Source organism: Elaeis guineensis, chromosome 4 (genome assembly GCF_000442705.2).
Source record: "Elaeis guineensis isolate ETL-2024a chromosome 4, EG11, whole genome shotgun sequence".
Taxonomy (NCBI): domain Eukaryota; kingdom Viridiplantae; phylum Streptophyta; class Magnoliopsida; order Arecales; family Arecaceae; genus Elaeis; species Elaeis guineensis.
Window position 1 is genome coordinate 120,608,025 of NC_025996.2, and position 19,255 is coordinate 120,627,279.

The following is a 19,255-nucleotide window of genomic DNA, read 5'->3' on the forward strand; positions in this document are numbered from 1 at the left end:
AATATCATTATAAATGGTGTTACTATTTTTTGTGGACATTTGAATAATGGTGTGTATATGTTATCACAACCTGTTAACATAGTCTATTCTACTGGCAAGCACCCTAGATTAGATAGTATATTAGATATCTACTTATAGCACTGTAGGCTAGGTCATATAAACAAGAACAGGATAAATAGATTGACTCAAGAAGGAATCCTTGAAGTCAGTGATTGTGAATCACTTCCAACCTATGAATCATGTCTTCTTGGTAAAATAATCAAGTCATCTTTTATTGAAAAAGGTGAGAGAGCTACTGAGCTCTTGGGCCTAGTACATACTGATGTATGCGAGCCCATGAGCACAATGCTAGAGATGGATATTTTTACTTCATCACTTTCATGAATGATCTTTCCAAATATAGATATATCTATCTGATGAAACATAAGTCGAATTCATTTGAAATGTTCAAACGATTCCGAAATGAAGTAGAAAAATAAACTGGGAAGAGTATTAAAACTCTTCGATCTGACCGAGGAGGAAAATACCTTTCTGATGAGTTTTTCACATATCTAAGAGAGAATGAGATTCTCTCCTAATGGACTCCTCTAGGAACACCATAGCATAATGGTGTATCTGAAAGAAAAAATCGGACACTATTAGATATGGTCCGATCCATGATGGATTTTGCCAGCTTGCCGATATCCTTCTGGGGATATGCACTCAAATCGACCTGTTATCTGTTAAATAGGGTTCCAAGTAAGTCTGTAATTAAGACTCCATATGAGATATGGACAGAGTGTAAGCCAGCACTTTCACACCTTAGGGTTTGGAGGTGTCCGGCCTATATCAAATGGTTAGTTACAAATAAACTTGGATCTAGGTCTAACAAATGCATATTCATAGGGTACCCCAAAGAGACCAAAAGATATTTTTTCTACCATGCTAATGAACAAAAAGTGTTCGTCAGCCTTAAGGCAACCTTTTTAGAAAAGAAGTTTCTTGGTGAAGGAACCATTGCCTCTAAGGTTGAACTTGATAAAGTTCAATAGATAGAAGGACCGACATCAATAGCTGAACCTAAGTCGAATTTGATTATATCCATATGTTTCGTGAGTAGCTCTTGACAGCAAAATGCTCAGCAGGTGAGTCACTTGTTCCGTGACGATGTACTCCAATATCTCACCTGTATGCCATACCAGTATTACCACACTTCTTGATTAAGAGGATAACTAATCCATTTGGCACGCAATGACCTCCACTTGATAAACGTCATCGTCCTATAATGACATATCATTTGGTTGTGAATATATTTAAGAACTAGACAATAAATTCTCTCTTTATCGTACACTAGCATAGTTTTAAGGACTTCATCATAGCACAAGAGTTCAAAAAGGATGTAACTTTGTGATAAAAAATATCAGAATAATTTTTATTCAATAATCAATAACTCATATACAAAGAGGAACTCAATCATCACATGATTGATTTTAGGACATAATTTCCAACACACAGCTAGAACTGTATCCCTTGAACTCTTCAAGATACCCTCTGCTGTTACCAGCATATTCAATAACTCAGGCAAAATGCTATTAATTTTGTTCATATGATAGTTCATGATGAACTGCCCATATAAATCAAAAAGAGTCTAGAGGATCAGATCCATCTGTAATTCCTTATCCATGTTCATACCGAGCTTCTGAAGCTTCTCGATGTCCTTGATCATTATCAAACAATGATCATTGACGGACTGCCCATCACGTATTTTCACTTTGAAAAATTTTTGAAAGACTTCAACATGAGCTGTGCGACTTTGCTCACCATACAACTCTTGCAGGTAAGTCAGCATCTCTCTAGTAGTCTTCATATCTTCATACTGTTGCTGAAGATCATTGGACATGGATGCTAAAAATATAACACTTTGCCTTATTATCTTCATCCATCTACTTCTCAAATATAGCTCGTTGATCAGAGGATGGACGAGCAGGTAACACAGATGCATCCTGGTCAAGGACATGGATGAGTTTCTCGAAGCTGAGAATGATTTTCAGATTCTGGAGCTAGTCTTTATAATTGATATCGATCAACTTATTGATATTGAGGATACAGACTGAAGGATTGAAACTCGACATGGTTGTCTGCAGAGAGAATAGTTTCTAATTAGATGTTTGTACTTATAAGAATATTTGTTTTAGAAACTTTAAAAATAAACAAAGGCTTCTATTATTTTTTTGAATCTCCCACACTCCTCAAGTAGAGAAATAAAAATCTATACATGATGGTTTCAAGTGGGTACTGTGATCTCATTAATCTATACACACCTCATCTAACAGTTATTGATGAATATAGATCAATAAATGGATAATACTTTATCTATTGCTTTACTAAGCAAGATGCAGTGGACTTGATCTCCAAGTCCTATAGCCTCACGTAATAGTTATTGATACATTTTTTAATTAAGTTAGACTTATCGTTCACCAGCAGGTGCAAAGCCGTCATTGAGATCCTCACCTAATAGTTATTGAATCCAACTCCATCTCTACCCTGAGATATCAAGTATCAATAGAGTGATTGTACCTTCCTGATACAACCGAACTACTATAACTAGTCGAGAATGATCAACACCAAAAAGGTACCCACATCTCTACAATGATGGAAGACCTCTAAACTTAATATTTAGTGAGAAAATTTAGGTTTAGATCTCTTCTAAATTAGCAGATCTGATATCTGACTGATCAAATTCAGGTCAGCACATCAATATGTCTAACCAGCCTAGTCGGCATGGATGAACTCGAGTCAACAAGTAACCTAGCACGAAACTGAATCTCCCAAGATGGCCAAGTAAGTTAAGATAAGTGAGGGTTCTTTCGTTGCTTTTCTTAGACATCAATTAAAATTGATCAGATCAAATAATGAAACCAATTAAATAACCATCATCTAAATACTTGTCTTAGACATCAAATTGATTGATTAGAATTGATCAGGTTAATCTATTGAAATGGGTCCAAACCACTGAGCCAAATTTGATCTTGAGTCAATCAACTCACATCAAAATATGAATCAATGTGATCAACTATAACTAAATTTGACTTTGAGCCCTTTTGACCTAATTCTAATCAACCATTGATTAGGTTCAATCAACTGCTCAAAATCGACAACGGGTTCAAGCCTGATCTAATCAATTTAAACCTAATTATAGTTTGATCACTAGACCTAATTTGTTCAACCCATACCCACATGCAACAACATAATTTCAGATCCAAAAATAATTTTTAGATGATATTTCTTATATGCATTAATGTATTATGATTTTGAAACTATTTCAGATCTAAACCTAAGGTCATATATCATATATATGTAGTTTCAGATCTAAACTAAAATATGTATCATATATACATCAAATTTTAGATCTAAAATAAAAATTATATATATCAAATACATATAAAATCAGATATAAAATAATAATTAAAATATTTTAAAAATATCTTTTCAAAAATTGATTTGCATCAAACTAGGACAACCTTTTCATTATAGGGATAAACTCTATATTAGGATAACCTTATACCAGTTTGATGTAAACTTTTAATCATTCTAATTTTAGATCTAAATATAAAATAAGATATATCACATATACTAATTTTTAGATCTAAAAGATTGATTTAATTATTTTAAAAATAGTTTTTAAAATGGATCAATCTTATGCTAGGACAATCTTTATAATATAGAGGATAAATCCTATACCAGGATAATCTTATATCAGCACAAGATCAATTTTAAATCATCAAAACCTTCAGATCTAAGATAAAAATTAGATCATATGTGTCTTTAAAAATCAGTGGCTCTGATACCACTGTTAGAAAATCGGAGAAGGTGTATCTGTAGATTTCAAAAATCTTCACAATCACAACAGAAAAACAATCGGGTTAAATTCTTTAACCCAATATGCATTAGATCATATCTAATCCTATCCAAGCTCAGGAGAAAAGACATAAATATAATCTAAAAATAAAATAAATATGAAATCAAATTTCAATACCTTAGCATGGGTAGAAATTCACCGCTATCGATGATCACTGATTCGAAGGTCCTCGAGCCGCATACTTGTCCGGCATCTACAAGTATCCATCGGAATTAATCTTGAATCTTTCTTCTTATCATAGATCCTTCTTCTCTAAGTAAGATCTCAGTCTTTTAGAATTTTGATCAATTCTTTGATCTAGACTATGAAATCAACTCTTTGATCTGCAGCTTTTTCTCTTTGTTCCTCACTATAGATGAACAACTCCTCAACTCTTGGCATGAAAAAATGGGATGCCCAACCTTTGGGTGTGGGAAAGAGAAGAGGGAGAAGAGGAGGCATAGAGAAGGAGAGAGAGTGTTTTGGTTTCATAAAATTCTACTAACTTCAAACCCTAAGAGATCTTCTCTTTAAATAGACTTTACCTTGATTCAAAATAGGATTCCAATTTACTTAAAAAGGTACATCCTTATCTCATAAGAAACTCTACCTTTTTAATCTAATTTTTTTTCAATAAAATCAAACTTAATTGGTATGTTATCATCCTCTTTTGGTAAGCATGTGGGGCACCCCATGGAATACAGGGCAGGTGGTTGGGGCGCCAACCCTTGGCACCCCATTTTAGGGTTTTCATTCAAGAGAGGGGGCATGGCCCCTCTCTCTCTCTCTCTCTCCCCCCATGCCCCCTCTCTCTCTCTCTCTCCCCCCTTCCATGCCCATTCACAAGAGGGGGTGGGCTCCTCTCACATTATCCAAGGGTTGGCGCCCCTTAGTCCTGTCATAAAGGGAGGAGGGCGCTACCCTTCTTTCCAATTATTCCACACAATACTAAAAGATAATGAGGAGATAATTTAACTAACTAATTGACTTAATCCAATCCTCTTGGGCTCACAATTAGGTATCCAATTAAATCCAAATAATTTTAGATTAGGTTCAAGGCTATAGATTTGATCCAATCGAAGTCTCAAGAAGAATTAGGTTTAACCATGTGCTAGCATGGTTTTCTTAAACCTAATAGGACTTCAATAAATCATAACCCTTTTAGAACTTCATAAGTTCAATTGGTAAATTCAAGATTAAATCACTTAATATGTAATCCCATAGGTTTCATTCTATCTGGTAGTGAGATATATTGTAATCTCTATCACAATATCATCAATTTTTTTTTTTGATGAATTAAAATTTTTTTAATTCTACCCTTTGAAGGTCATCGATCATCAAGATAACGTCCGATGAGTCTCACAATCTACTAGTGACACCTAACAGTATGTAGTGACAATCTAGTAGAATGAAATTATGAACTCGTAGGTGTAGTTATCATATGATTCAGTCTTTCTATCGTGAGTCCCGATTTGATGGAGGTCATGGAGAACTCATCAGACCCTATTGTCAGTCATATACTAAATTGGCTTGACTCGAGTTCATTTATGAATCCCGAGAATTTATTTTTTCAGTATTCATACTTGTTTTGATCAAAAACTTTCTGAATTCAATCTTGCAAATCGCAAAGGACCTCTCCTTTTCTACCAAGATCAATAGATTTTTTTCTAAGTGTATCCTACTCCAAATTGCGAACCTGAATCTACTGAAGCCAACATACACAGCAAGGATCCGAATAGCTAGGGACTAAGAAAACATGTAGTCAAACTCAATAGCTTCACTGTGAATAGTCAAGGACATCATAAGTCAAAAAATCACTCACACTACTACAGTATCGAGAAAATCACTGACGAGTGAGTAGACATCTATATAATTTTTCATATTGATCATGCTCAATGAAAGTTGTTCTCTAGCAACCACCCACACTCTCACCTTAGTGTCCCTACACTGCAGATCCGAGACTCATCTGCCTACAAAGGAGGTGAACTATGCATCAATCTCGAATGGATTGATCACTATCCTCCGTGACGATCCTTTGATTGAGAGTATTTAAAAATTAACCACTAATTAATATATGTCTCAAATTCTCAACACATTAAGTATATACAAAAATCATCTTTGTTAATTTTTAAGATAAATCATAGATACATAAACATGACTGGAATGAAAAAAAAATTTATTGATAATAAAAATATTATAAGTATAAAATTAAGTCCTAAAATTATAAAATGTGTCGGCCAACAATTAACTTTTAAGGTATAAATCTAACAACCACCTCATTCAATCCAAAGTTAACGAGCTATACTTGAGAAGTGGATGGACAATGACAATAAAGGTAGGTATTTTATGTTGGCATCCATATCAGATAAACTCCAATATATGGATGAGGATATGTAAACTATCAAGAATATACTGACTCATCTACCAGTGTTGTGAGGTAATCAAAATCGCATAGTGTATAAGATGTGTGATGGGCAGTTTATTCATGATCAATGTTTGATATAATCAATGATATTGAGGAGCTTGAGAAGCTTAACATGACCATGCATAGAAAATTACTAATGAATTTGATCCTGCGATCCCTTCTTAATTTGTATGGGCAGTTTATGATAAATTATCATATGAATAATCATTATAGCACATTATCTGAATTGGTCAATATATTGATAACTGTCGTAGGGACCTTGAAAAATTTAAGGGGTACATACTTGAAGAGCCTAAAGAAATAAGGACGCACCTTGAGAAGATATGTTGGAATTGCTCAAAATTGATCTTACAATTTTTTCTTCTCTTAGTTGAGTATCAAACTCTAGTGTCTATTTATGCACTTCATTGAAGGGTCTAAGGAAAGGTAGAGGGCTGAGTGAAGCTGAAATACCCCTTTGAGTCGGCAGTAGGACAAGAGTTGTTGCTGTAGCGATGGGCACCTATCCTCTGTAACTATCGTTTGGATTTAGTTCTTGGAGATAGTCTCTATTATTTGCATAGTGATGTATCTATGAACTTATTTGAGCAAGCAGTGAATACCATTGAGTCTGAGAGATCCAGAGTTGAAATAAATCTGAAGTATATGTAGCACCTTAGGCTAAATCATATATAAGAAGAAATGATTAACAAACTGAAAAAACATGGACTTTTGAGCTCATTAACTGCTTAGTTATATCTAGTCTATGTATCATTTCTTTGAGAAAAAATGATCAAGTTTGATGTGTGTAGTCCATTTGATGTGCTAGTCAAGGAAGGTTGTCTATACTTCATTACCTTTATCGATGATCAGTTATGATACGGGTATGTATATGAGATACAAATCTGAAGTCTTTGAAAGGTTCAAAGAATTCAAATGTGAAATAAAGAAGTATACCAAAAAAATCTTAAAGATACTTCAATTAGATCGAGGATGCAATACCAAAATAAAAAATTTCTCGATTATCTTATAAAAATGGCATAGTTTCATAATGGATCCCTCATAGTATAACTCATCTCAACGGGGATCTAAGAGAAAGTTAGGACTGGATCGGTCAATGATGAATTTCACTGATTTATCTTGTTTCTTTGGGGACATACTTTATTTTTAAAATTTACCTATTAAATAGGGTTCTCTCTAAATTTATTTCTATCACACCATATGAGATACGACATGATAAGAAATCGAGTCTTGATCATCTCAAGATTTATAGATGTTCAGCCCATGTCAAGCGACAGTAGACAGACATATTAGAGGATAGGCCTATGAGAGCTCGTTTCATATGGTATCTTAAAGGATTTAGGATACTACTTTATCTTCGCAATGGATCATAATGTGATTGTAAACCGTCATGCTATCTTCTTGAAAAATAGTTTATCCAAGATGAAGTAATGGAAGGAAAGTTGAGCTCAAAGAGAGAGTTTCTGAAGAGCAACAAGTCATAGGATCTATAGAGCCTATTCATAATGAGCCAGCACATATAGTAACTCCTCCACCTCAAAGATCTAATAGAATCTTCCATCCTCTCCAAAGGTACTTAGGTATGCTTACAGAAGATATAGAGAAAGTATTTCTCATGGAAGATAGAAAATATAGAGATGATTTCAAAATTTATAATGAGACGATATTGGATACCGACTCTGAGAATGGGATGTAAAATTGCCTTTTTGAATGAAAATCTTGAGAAGATATCTATATGGAATGACCAATCGATTTCATTTTCAGTAACAGAGATCATACTGTAAAGGTCCATATATGGACTTAAGCAAGCATCTTGGAGTTAAAATATTCATTTCAATAATATGATCAAATTATTTGATTAAGAATGAGAAAGAATCATGTGTTTACACGAAGATCAATGGGAGTGCTGTCATATTCCCATAATATATGTGGATGACATTATCCTGATTGAGAATGTCCCATGATGACATCGATTAAAATGTGATTGTATTTAAAATTCTCCATAAAAAATCTAGGGCAAGCATCTTATGTTCTAAGAAAATAAAGGTCTATAGATATAGATCTAAGAGGATGCTTGGCTTTTCACAGAAAAGTACATAAAGGAGATACTGAAAGGATTCAGCATGAAAAATCCTAAAAAAAAGCTTCTATCTCTTGGGCATAAAAGTATGCCTTGTTATATACTGGACTTGATATAGTCCTTACTGTAAGTGTCATGAGAAGATATTAGTCTAATCCAGGCAAGAAGCACTCATAGTTTTAAATTGGAATTATGACTCTATTTTCTGTTTGTTAAAATGGGTTAAGCATGTTACCAATATTGCCCTAGCTATTTTATATAGTATATATTTTGATATTCTTATAAAAAGTTATTCTTGAATATATGATTTATTTTGAAAATTAAAAATTTTGAATAAATAATTTATGAAAATTATTATATATATATATATTATTCTTGGCACGGCTATGATCAACCCACTAATGGGGATTATATGTTGGACGTCTTTTGTTCTACGAAACTAGTTTGGACACTAAACCACCAGCAACTAGAATAGTGGTATCTGTTATCTGATACTTTGATATTTTGTGTACCGTATATCTGTTATTTGACTAATACCATTGGGTTACATGATCATAGGCTGATGTTGGATTTATTATTAGTTAACAAAAAATAATTTTTTTTAAAAGAATATATGTATTGTTCTAGATTTATTTTCTTCCCCATCAATATTATATTATTATTTGTTCAATATGCTTAGACCCCACCGTGATGTGTTATGTTGCTCACTGAGGCTAATGTAGCTTATTATTTTTTTGATTGATTTTTAAATCTTAAATCATGATTTCTTGAGACTTGGAGGAATGCGCTTGTTCACTTGGAGTAATTAGTAGATCTATCTATTTTGGCCATTTGTGTCAATTATTTTTCTCATTAATTTAGTTTAGATTTGATGATTTTTATCTAGACTGAATATTAGCAGTATTTTAGAGTTTAATGACTTGGATTATTTGGGTTATTCATTGCTGAGAATGATTTATTAGAATTTTTATTAAATTAATTTTTGAGGATTGAACAAATTTTATTGTTGCTCTGAAATTATTATAACTTCATCAATAGCCCTGCATGCTTATATGTTAATGTGGCTTGAATTTTGGATATTTTTTATAGGCTCGAACTATGATCCGATCTGAAAAGCCCGCATTACGATCTGAATGAAATTTTTTGGATGGTGATGAGCTTCGGACATGGGTCGATATAAATATTGTACTTTCTATCAATCTCGGTAGTTTTTTTGTGAGAGGTTTGGAAAATCAGACTGTGGCTAGGATTTGAAGAGTTCTAAGTGATTGTATCCCTTTTTTCATCATAGTAAAATTTTTTTTCTCGTATCTTACTCATGGACGTAGGCCTTACAGTCAAATCACATAAATTTTGTGTGTATTTTTTTTTTTTTTTCTATTCTGTATAATTGTATGAATATGTGTGTATTCTATTTTTATGCTTGCTGTAGCATTATATTTGTCTTTTAGGCATATGACGTCTATTACGCTTTGAGTTTAGGGTTTGACGAAGTAAAACTTTTTTTAAATCGACGTGAAACTTGTTCCTTTAGAAGAAAAACTTAAGACGTACTCAACAGAAGGGATTTCAAATTGTTATTTCTAACCACTTCATCGTACTCTCTTCTAGGCCACCCATGGTCCCTCTAATGGCGATCTCGAGAAGTTCAGAGGTTAGACGTCTTCCCCAGTCTTCAACAGGACAAGGGCAGGGTGGGTTTTTCTTGTGGTGGGGGGTGGGGGGCCGTGTGCACGCCAGCGACGTGAGGTGGGGTGGGTGACTTTGGTCCATCTCCCTCCATCAGCAAGACAAGGAGGTTTCATAAATTAAGCAGGGGGGAAGGAGGAGGGGGTTCCTCGGCAGGTGCGACAATATACGGTTCTGAGGGAGTATGGGATGGTGGTATAGCTTATAAGACTGGGTTTGACGAGGGAGAGGGGGAAGGCGATAGAAGTGGAGTCTGCGGTGGCGAGGACGAGGGTGGAAGCGGCGGGGGATCTGGCGAGTAGTGGGAGGAGGGATCACTCCCAAGAAAACTAAAGGTGGAGTGTTAATTACGAATTTTGGACAACAGCACTCGTATAATTCCATCAAATGAAATCAGACTACTTTTGACACGCATTATGATACGGACGTTGGCATCTATTGCGCAAAGTTCCTCCCATCAACTCATTCAGACAAAAGGAATATTTCTTAAACTCATACGTAAGGAATCATCTTAATTAGTTGTCCCTCTTACATTGTTCCCACGTGTTTATCTCATTGTGCAAATTAATTCAAGGTCAAACGATTCCCTTAAAGGTCATTAACATGGAGATAATACGTAGTAACTGAAAACTAAATGGACCGAATCAACTAAGTACTCATGTTGACGTGATAAAACCCAAATATTTAGCTATCAACATGGCTCCCTGCATGTGGCTTGTGGGTACATTTGTCAGATTGTTGCATATGCCGCGTTTGGTTCATCAAAATCCAAATGGTATTTCGACCACATAAAATTAATATCCATGATAGCATATCTTGATTGTCTCGCCCGGCAAAGCTCATATAATATCGGCCAAAACGTTTGAGACAAAGCTAAAAACAAAAGCCATGTGTTCTACATTTGTAAGCGCAACCAAAGGTTAATAAATTTTAGCTTGGGATCTATAGTTTAAAAAAAAGTATCTATCGTGACTGGTATTTGTCTACAATGCTTGTGCTTGTCCAGCAAAATTACAGTCTTAGAATGTGCCAGTGTCCTGTTATTAAGTAGTATAATAGCAGCGTACATTAAAATATTGTGATTCCAATTCTTAAAATTCCATAATGGTATGAAAACATGTCCAAACACAAGTCTCACATGTTTCTTGCAGAGGGTTCAGGTTGCATCTTTTATGCAAAGAATGATTGATCTTCTTTTGCAGCACCAACTAAGGAATCACACCTTACATGGATCTCAAAGTGCTCGAAACTTTTCGTTCATCTGCCTTCGTAGACCTTGAAGTGATTATTGCATGATCTAACAGTTGACATCATGAAAAAGGCAAACCATTCTGTTATGCAAAAGATACAATCCAAACCTTCTTACAGATGTCTTCCTATATGTCGAGTGATGTCTTTTCTTAGATAGACTTATAATAAAAATATAATATTGACCTTCACCATTTATGAGTTAGATGAATATAGACATTTGGTCCACAAACTTCATCCTTGGTTGATCCTACTTGCCGGCAATTCAAGGTCGTTCACATGATAAGAATGCAGTATCCCACCCTATTTTTGTTATCCAAAAAGATAAATAGATCTACAACACCACATAAATTAATTAAGTACTTTAAATCAGGGTGGATGTGAAATTGCTAAATTTCATTGGCGGTTACTTCGAAAAAATGTAAGAAGAAAAGAGATATGCGCGTGCACGTCTCTCATTTGTAGGGCTATATGCACCGATGCTACATCGACAGCGGGCAAGCATGTGAATTATTATTTACTTCAAGGTTATGATATCCGCTGTTCTTCACGTGAACCAACAGACTCACTTATTCTTCATGGTTTTGCAAATTTTTTCTTTCAGCCCTGCACTAGATAAAAAAGTATACGTGTATGTGCGAGAGAGAGGCAGAGAGAATAATCTTTGGAGCAATGATTGGGTGGATTTTTTTTCCTCCTTTATATCGAAAGAAAAAAAAAAAAAAAAATCTATGGAGCAATGATTGAGATGGTAAGAGAGGGAGGGGCATATATAGGGAAAAGATGGTAGTAACATGATGGTAAGAGAGGGAGGGGCATATATAGGGAAAAGATGGTAGAAAGATGACAAGAATATAAAGAATAAATATAGAAAAAGAGACGGCCGTAGATCCGTGATACCACTCTACGGCAAAATTAACTGCCACTCAACTTTGTGATAAATATCAGAACAACATTAGGCTTTCAATCAGGAAAAAGACATCAACAATAATACAAGGAGGTATTGGAAAGCAAACGCACAAGAACGAAAAGTTAAAGACTTGGGAGAACTCGCATTCGTTGCGGAGAGAGGCTAGTTTAGGGAGGCAATGTAAGATTGGGTCAAAGAAGAAAAAACAGTGAGACAAGAAAAACAACCGAAGGTGGGTTGGCTGGCAGTGTTGGTTTGGTCAATGTGGCTAAGTGACAGGAACGTGTTATGGGGAGGAAATATCAACCCATTCCAACACATGGAAGTGGGGTTGTGTGTGTGGAGATTAACTAGTAGGCCTTGAAAAGTGGTAGGTTTTGGTACGTCCAAATCCACAATTAGCTCACAATAGAATTTAAGGGTTGAAACTTTACATTCCTCACGTTGAAAGAAAAAGATATACACCAAACTATTGTCTCCCTTCTCTCTCCAACTCACCCTAATCTGAACACGCTGCACGTAGGCACGCAAACCACACTCTTCACCCACCGAGAGAGAGAGAGAGAGGAGAGAGAGAGAGAGAGAGGAGAGGGAAACACAGTAATAAATGTCAATGAATACGTATTGCAAGAGTGAGAGAGGGCGCGAGTATGAAGGAACTATCCAAAATGTAGTGCATGACTGCACCGAGACGGGTGGAGAGGCATCGATCGTCTCATGCACACAGTGGTTGTATATTATATAACTAGCCAATTTATTTGCATCATGTTCCCTTCTTAAGAAACATAACCTGAAAGAGAAGATCAAAGGAACAAGAAAAATAAAAGGAAAATATATCCAGTTTTCGGTATCTGTAAGTGAGATCTAATGCTAGAAAGCAAAGAAACGAGAGACGTAACCCTCTAACCAACATTCAAGTATCTATATCCTAGAAACTAAACAATAAAAACAGCAACTGCAACAGCTTCACCAACCATCAAGGTTGAGCTACATACCTACGTTCTTCTTTCTCTTCTTCCCTTGAGCCTTCGTTCTTCTTTGTCTTCTTCCCTTTGGTCTTCGTTGTTTCTTTCTTCTTTATTATTGCAGGGTTCCACCGTCGAAGGATTGGCTAGAGGTAGCAGACTTCATTTCGTGATCCATGGAACTTATGTCGATGCCATGGTGCCGTCCTCTCTGGGAAAGCCCACCCCCCATGCTTCTCACCATATTACCGACCCCGAGGAAGTCTCTTGTTAGCCCGTCGGAACCTCCAAGGTTCCCAGGTGAAATGTTGTGCTGAAACTTGGCTTCGTCCATGTTACAAAGGCCTGAATTGAACCCACCAATTCCACCAGCTTGTTGTTCGTGCCCACCAGTGGTGCAACTCCCAGCAAATGCTGCCACCCCTCCGGAGCCACCAAAAAGACCAGCATTCCCATTTGCCAGTGAATTCATTAGATCTTGGAGACGGGTTTCATTCTCCATTTGAAATCTCAAGGCATCTCCACTACCATTGCTGCCGCCATTAAAGATAGCCTGGAAACTTGTGCTCCTTGAACCAGAAGGTGAAGCGCTACTGAAGCCTTGAAGCAGGGAGGACCCGCCACTTGTTGTCGAACCCATTTGAGCAGCCTTCTGAAGCAACGCAGTCGCAGACATCTGAGGAAGGGAGGATTCGTTTCGCATTGAGGTGTTAAGGAGAGGAGACATGCCCGCAGCCATGTGATCGCTCATAAAGTTTCCTGAGAAAAGGGTGGTCGATTCAGTACTCCCATTTCCACTGCTAAATGGATCAGAAATCAGTAAGTGGTTGTTTTGGTTGCTAGTGATGTTGCTGGTGCTAATGCTGCTTGTGCTGCTGCTGTTGGAGAAGAAGCCAAGGTTGAAGAGATTGGCGGCTGCGGCGGTTGATGAAGAGGCAGTGGCTCTACTTTGCAGATCAGGGAGTTGCATCAGCCCATGGAAGGGCTTGTTTTGGAGCAAGGAATGGTGGGACTGTGTTTCTTCATTGAAGTCTTGGTTCGAGGCACCGCCAAGGAAAAATGCAGAGGAGGGAAGAGGCTGAGGTGGACGGAAGGGCGAAGGGTTTGAAGATGAGATGAGGTGCTCGAAATGGGATCCACTACCGCTGCCCCCACCGAGCCGAAGGATATTATTAGAGGATTGGTGGCTTTGTACTTGTAGTGATGAAGTAATTTGAGAATTTACTTGAGACAAACCCAAGGCCATGCTACTGTTCCCATATAAGTGGCTTCCAATAGTGCTCAATCCAGTCGGAATCCTCGCACTCTCTTGTGCTAGAGCATCGCAAAAAGCTCTGTGAGTGATGAAGCTATCGCGCCTGCATGGATTAAAAAGTAGAAATGGATGAGCGTAGTCGGTTTTACTTCATTACATATGGTACATTAGTGACTGCAAGCATTCACCAATCAAACTTACATGCAAGTTAAGGCTAACATGTTAACTTGGTTTAGATTATTTACAGCTTAGCTATTCAAATGCGTGAATAAACTATAAAAAAGAACTTAATTTTAATCTAGAATAATACTAATTAATAGTTGAAGTTGGGTTACACAATTTTGTGCTCCCGAAGGTAATTACTATTACATTGTATTCTTTTTTGAGACATTATTCAAGGGATCACATAAAGGAATTAATGTCCAGATACTGAGAAGGTCGCCTGAGGAAAGGAGCACAGTAAACAAGCACTACAACCAATTTAACTCATGCTCCCTAATGGAGAAAATATAAAAGGGTAGACCCTTCACCTTTCACCTTTCACCTTTCACCTTTCACCCTAAGGCTAGAAATAGAATAATGCATATCAAGGGAGTCCCACTTCCCCAAGCAACAATAGTGCATCAAGAGGAGATAGAGGTAAATTTCCCTTGAAATTGAAAAGGGTCAGTCCAGGTCAAGGACACTACGATTCTTCAAGGACACACTCTTCAATTAATGTAAGTATGGAATTGTTTCGAGCAGCATGAAACGCATCTTACCAATAACACCCACTTACTTTTCTATCTTCTCCTTTGTCAGCAAGTTCCAACTCAGACGAACCCTTCATGCTTGCCAATGAAAGAATTTTGCCAAAACCATGAAAGCCACTCCCATTTTCAGTACCATCATTAAATGCTCAACTTCCCTCTCGGCCTCCCATTCTCAACGCAGTGAATGGACGAAGCAAAGAGCACATTTACGTATTTCACGTTGTTAACCCTCTTTTATAACAAATTCCTACTGACATCAATAAAATCAAATGCAACTCAGACTGCTGTGTGTGTGGGGGGAGGGGGGGGGGGGGGCGCGGGGGATGGTGGGGGTGGAGAGAGAGGGAGAGGGGTGAGAGAGGCCAGGGAGAGAAGGGGGGCTCCCATCCCAAGTTCCGACCTTAACGTTTTCATGAAAAGGTGGACCAGCGAAGGCCGAGGCTCTGCCCACATCTAGCCAAACCACAAGGGAACAAACCTGCCAAGCTGCCTACATGCCAACACGTGAACAGGAGAGAGAAAGATAGCAGGAAGGCGCGTTGTTTCCGAGGAGAAAGACGAAAGCCTTTTCAGTTGAAACCTCTATGGCCAGGGCAGCTCTTTGGACAATTCACGTGGGTGCAGTTCCTCACTGCCATCTGTTATCACGTACCCGCCTCTCCTCTATAAGCAGAGGACACACCACCAAACCACCAACCCCCCTCTCTCTCTTCTCGTCACAAGAGCATCCAACAATAACAACCCTAACCCTAGTCCTTCAAAAAATAATAAAAACAATAACAAAATAGAAGCAAGGAAAGAAAACCAATAGGGAGCTAGCCGACCGGAATACATATAAATGTACAGAAATCTATGATGATACGTTAGAATGATGTCCGTATGATGGATGTTCAGACAGATGGATTACCGCATGTGTGGGGGATGATGAATTAATGAAGCGAATGGGATGAGTCGGAAGAGCAGTACCTGGAGAAAAGAGTGCCGCAATCGCAGCGGTATTCGCGGGTGCCGCAGGTCTTGGAGTGCGCCTTCCAGTCGGACTGCACTGCGTATTTCTTCGAGCACTTGTCGCACTTCCATTTCTTCTCGCCGTGCTTGCGGCAGAAGTGCTTCTTGATGCCGGTGAGATCGCCGAGGGCGCGGGAGGGGTCATGGTGGACGCATGTTGTCTCGGGGCAGACGTAAACGCGGCGTCGCACCTCCTTGGTGCTCTTCTGCCGCAGCTTCCATGGCAGGTTGTGGCCGCGGCGGTGGAGCTGGAGGTTTTGCTCCCGCTGGAACCCCTTGTTGCAGACCTCGCAGATGAAGCGGTTTGTAGCCAACAGTGCCTTGGGTGATAAAGCTATAACTTCCGCGTCCGGATCTGCTCACATGTTCTTCATGAGCATTTTGGAATAATTCACTCATTTAATCTACCAATTTTTTTTTGTTATTCATCACAAGTTTGATATGCAATTTACCAGTTGATTCTTTAGTTTAGACGGTGGAAAAGTAATAAAAGCTGAGACTGGTGAAGAAACTATAGAACTATAGCATAGTTGGGTATTTGGATGGACAATCATTAGTTAAAATAATTGTTGACAGGCTGGCAGAACAAGGAAGGAAGCAATTAATTTTGAATATACAAAAATCTAAGGAATATGAACTAAGAATAAATTATTTTATTTATTGGATTAGTAGAACAAAGGAATTGAAAGGAGAAGAAATAAATACACACCATGAAATTTTGAGAAATTTTAATTCTTTTAGTTGAGATACAAATTGAAGAAAGGTGAAGAAATTGGAAGAGAAATGAAGAAATCATTTTCAATGCAGTCCTCAGAGAGCCCAAGCCGTTGATTGGCGGGTATGCAGTACGGGAGAATAGAAGAACTCATTTCACTAACCAACTGAATTAGTGTTTCTAAAAGTTACATAAGAAAGAATTTAAAAAAGAGAAAAAAAAAAAAGGGGTAAAGATTAGGAAAGAAAGCCCTAGTAACAAACCCGATGAAAGTTGGGTCCAATATTCCAGATTAGATTTATAAGAATCTGGAGATAAATTGAAAGGAATAAAGATTTTAGACACGCAAATAAACATCAGTATGTTGGAATCATCATGTTTATGTGTGTGAGAGTGTGCAGATACTTGCTTGGATTTCCTGGAAGGTTTCTCTTCTTCTTCACCGGAGCTGCGGTCTGCGGTGCTGCTGCCGACGAAGAGGTCGGCATGGAGGCTGGTTGCTGCTGCTTCATCTGGTTGCGGTGGTCCTCTTCTCTGATTCCAAAGAAGGGTTCCGTCGATGAAGCCGATGCCATCTCCTATCTCAGAGCCAAAAGCAACAGCACTTGCTGATGATGGGTTTCCCCTTGTTTCTTCTTCCTCAGCTCCGCTCTTTTTTAGATTTCTGGTAAGATCACGACTAGTCCAAATCAAACCAAAATAAAAATTCTCACAACCCAACATGCAACCATGAGCTCCCCTTGTTTTGTTCCAGCTATCTATGTATCTATCTGCCCGCACTTTCCCCTTCTGTAAATCTAGAAGACAAGAAAAGAAACAGAGGGAAGAAAGGAAGAAGACCCCAAATTCCTAGCATAGGGGTATTGATCTGAGACACCCACTAGACTACACCTCCAAAAGCCTCCAAACTCTGCCCCTCCTGCGGTTTCTTCCTATATCAACAAAAGAACAAAGAGAGCTGGAAATCCAAACAAACAGTTGCACTCAAAACTAGCAAAAAGGGAGAGAAGAAATAAGAGAGAGAACAAAACAAGATGAGGGGAAATAGCAAAAGTACAAACCAATTCAAAGACCTCTTTGTGATTCTCCTCCTCTATCTTCTACAACTCCTTGCTATGAGAAGTGAAACGGTGGAGGTGTAGTGGGGAGGCCAGATCTTGTTTTATTTATTCGATTTCCTAGTCATACTTTTCATTCTCTCATTCTTCCACACAGTTGCAGTCCCTAATTTTTTTCTCTTTTTCCTCACCCCTTTGCTCCACAAATTAAAAAAAAAAAACCATAGTATATATATTATATAAATGGGAGAAAAGATCGGGGGGAGAGAGAGAGAGAGAGAGAGAGAGAGAGAGAGAGAGAGAGTTATTCTGTTGATGGAGGTCTCCCTCAGGCAAAGCGTGTCGTTATGCGGCCGAGGGTTGGGTCCACCGACCTGTAGACCTTACCCTCTCATAACCATTTCACATCAATCCCAACCCTGGCCGCCTTGTAAAAATGGAAGGCTGTTGGGCACACTAATTACAATGAGATATATATAAATAAATATACATAGTGTTTATAAACCATTAACATTCTGCGAGTGCAGTGAGATTAATTAGAAGAAGAAGATGCGGCCACCACCTTATATGGTTGTGGTCTCACTCCCAAGCGATTGTTCTCTTCTCCCTAAAATTTCTGTTTTCATTAATTGTTACTTTTGTACTTTTGTTGGTCAATACTGCAGGAAAATGTCAGTACCTACAGTGGTGTTCATTGCATACACAAAGTGAATATCTGGAAAAGCTTCTGCACTGCGAATTTTAACTCTCAGAGGCCGTTTGGCTGCGATGAATCTAATATTAAAAGTTAAATTTTATTAAATTATCATAATAAATATAAAAAATAAAAAATAAAAAAAATAATAAATTTTATATTTATTTTTTAGAAAAAATAGATAAAATAAATATCATAAAAGATTGGTATTTATTAAATTTTTGAGTATTGGTAATTCATACTCGATAAAAATATTTTCAAATAAATATATATTATTATTAAATTTATTTTAATATTTTTTTAAATTAATTTAATAAAAAATTATAAAAAAATTTACATGTATCATATGATAATAGTCACTATATAAAAACTGATTAGAAATAATAATACTATCATAATATTAAAAATTATTTTATATTGATGATATATTTATAAATTTGACTATATTTTTAAGATTATCTCTAATTAAATATAATAATTTTTTTTAATATTATTTTTTAGAGTAATTTTTCTATCAGTCAAATATAGTAAATTTTATATTTTTCAATATTATTTTTTTAGATAAATAATTTATAAAAA

The 19,255-nt window shown here is 37.0% G+C and overlaps 1 protein-coding gene across 4 annotated transcripts; it reads right to left on the reverse strand.

Annotated features, from left to right (window-relative positions):
* Positions 1-12,942: 12,942 nt before the first annotated feature.
* Positions 12,943-18,207, reverse strand: LOC105031955 (protein indeterminate-domain 4, chloroplastic). 4 transcript variants are annotated; one of them, XM_010906258.4, is made up of 5 exons: positions 17,986-18,207; positions 17,765-17,856; positions 17,334-17,588; positions 16,168-16,564; positions 12,943-14,552 (listed from the first exon to the last, which is right to left on the reverse strand). In XM_010906258.4, exons 3-5 carry the CDS (start codon positions 17,497-17,499, stop codon positions 13,310-13,312), a joined length of 1,806 nt encoding a protein of 601 aa, XP_010904560.1. In that variant the 5' UTR covers positions 17,500-17,588; positions 17,765-17,856; positions 17,986-18,207; the 3' UTR covers positions 12,943-13,309. The 4 variants fall into 4 exon arrangements, with proteins under 4 accessions (XP_010904560.1, XP_029116694.1, XP_073112856.1 ...); XM_029260861.2 differs by having other exon boundaries at positions 17,765-17,882; XM_073256755.1 differs by having other exon boundaries at positions 17,334-17,882.
* Positions 18,208-19,255: the final 1,048 nt, after the last annotated feature.

What these genes read in the sequence shown, in the direction of transcription:
- LOC105031955 (XM_010906258.4), bottom strand. Translation starts at nt 17,499, where the DNA reads ATGGCATCGGCTTCATCGACGGAACCCTTCTTTGGAATCAGAGAAGAG. An exon ending in AAACCTTCCAGGAAATCCAA is followed by an intron (nt 16,565 to 17,333) that starts GCAAGTATCTGC and finishes ACATGTGAGCAG; the next exon opens with ATCCGGACGCGGAAGTTATA. An exon ending in TGCGGCACTCTTTTCTCCAG is followed by an intron (nt 14,553 to 16,167) that starts GTACTGCTCTTC and finishes TAATCCATGCAG; the next exon opens with GCGCGATAGCTTCATCACTC.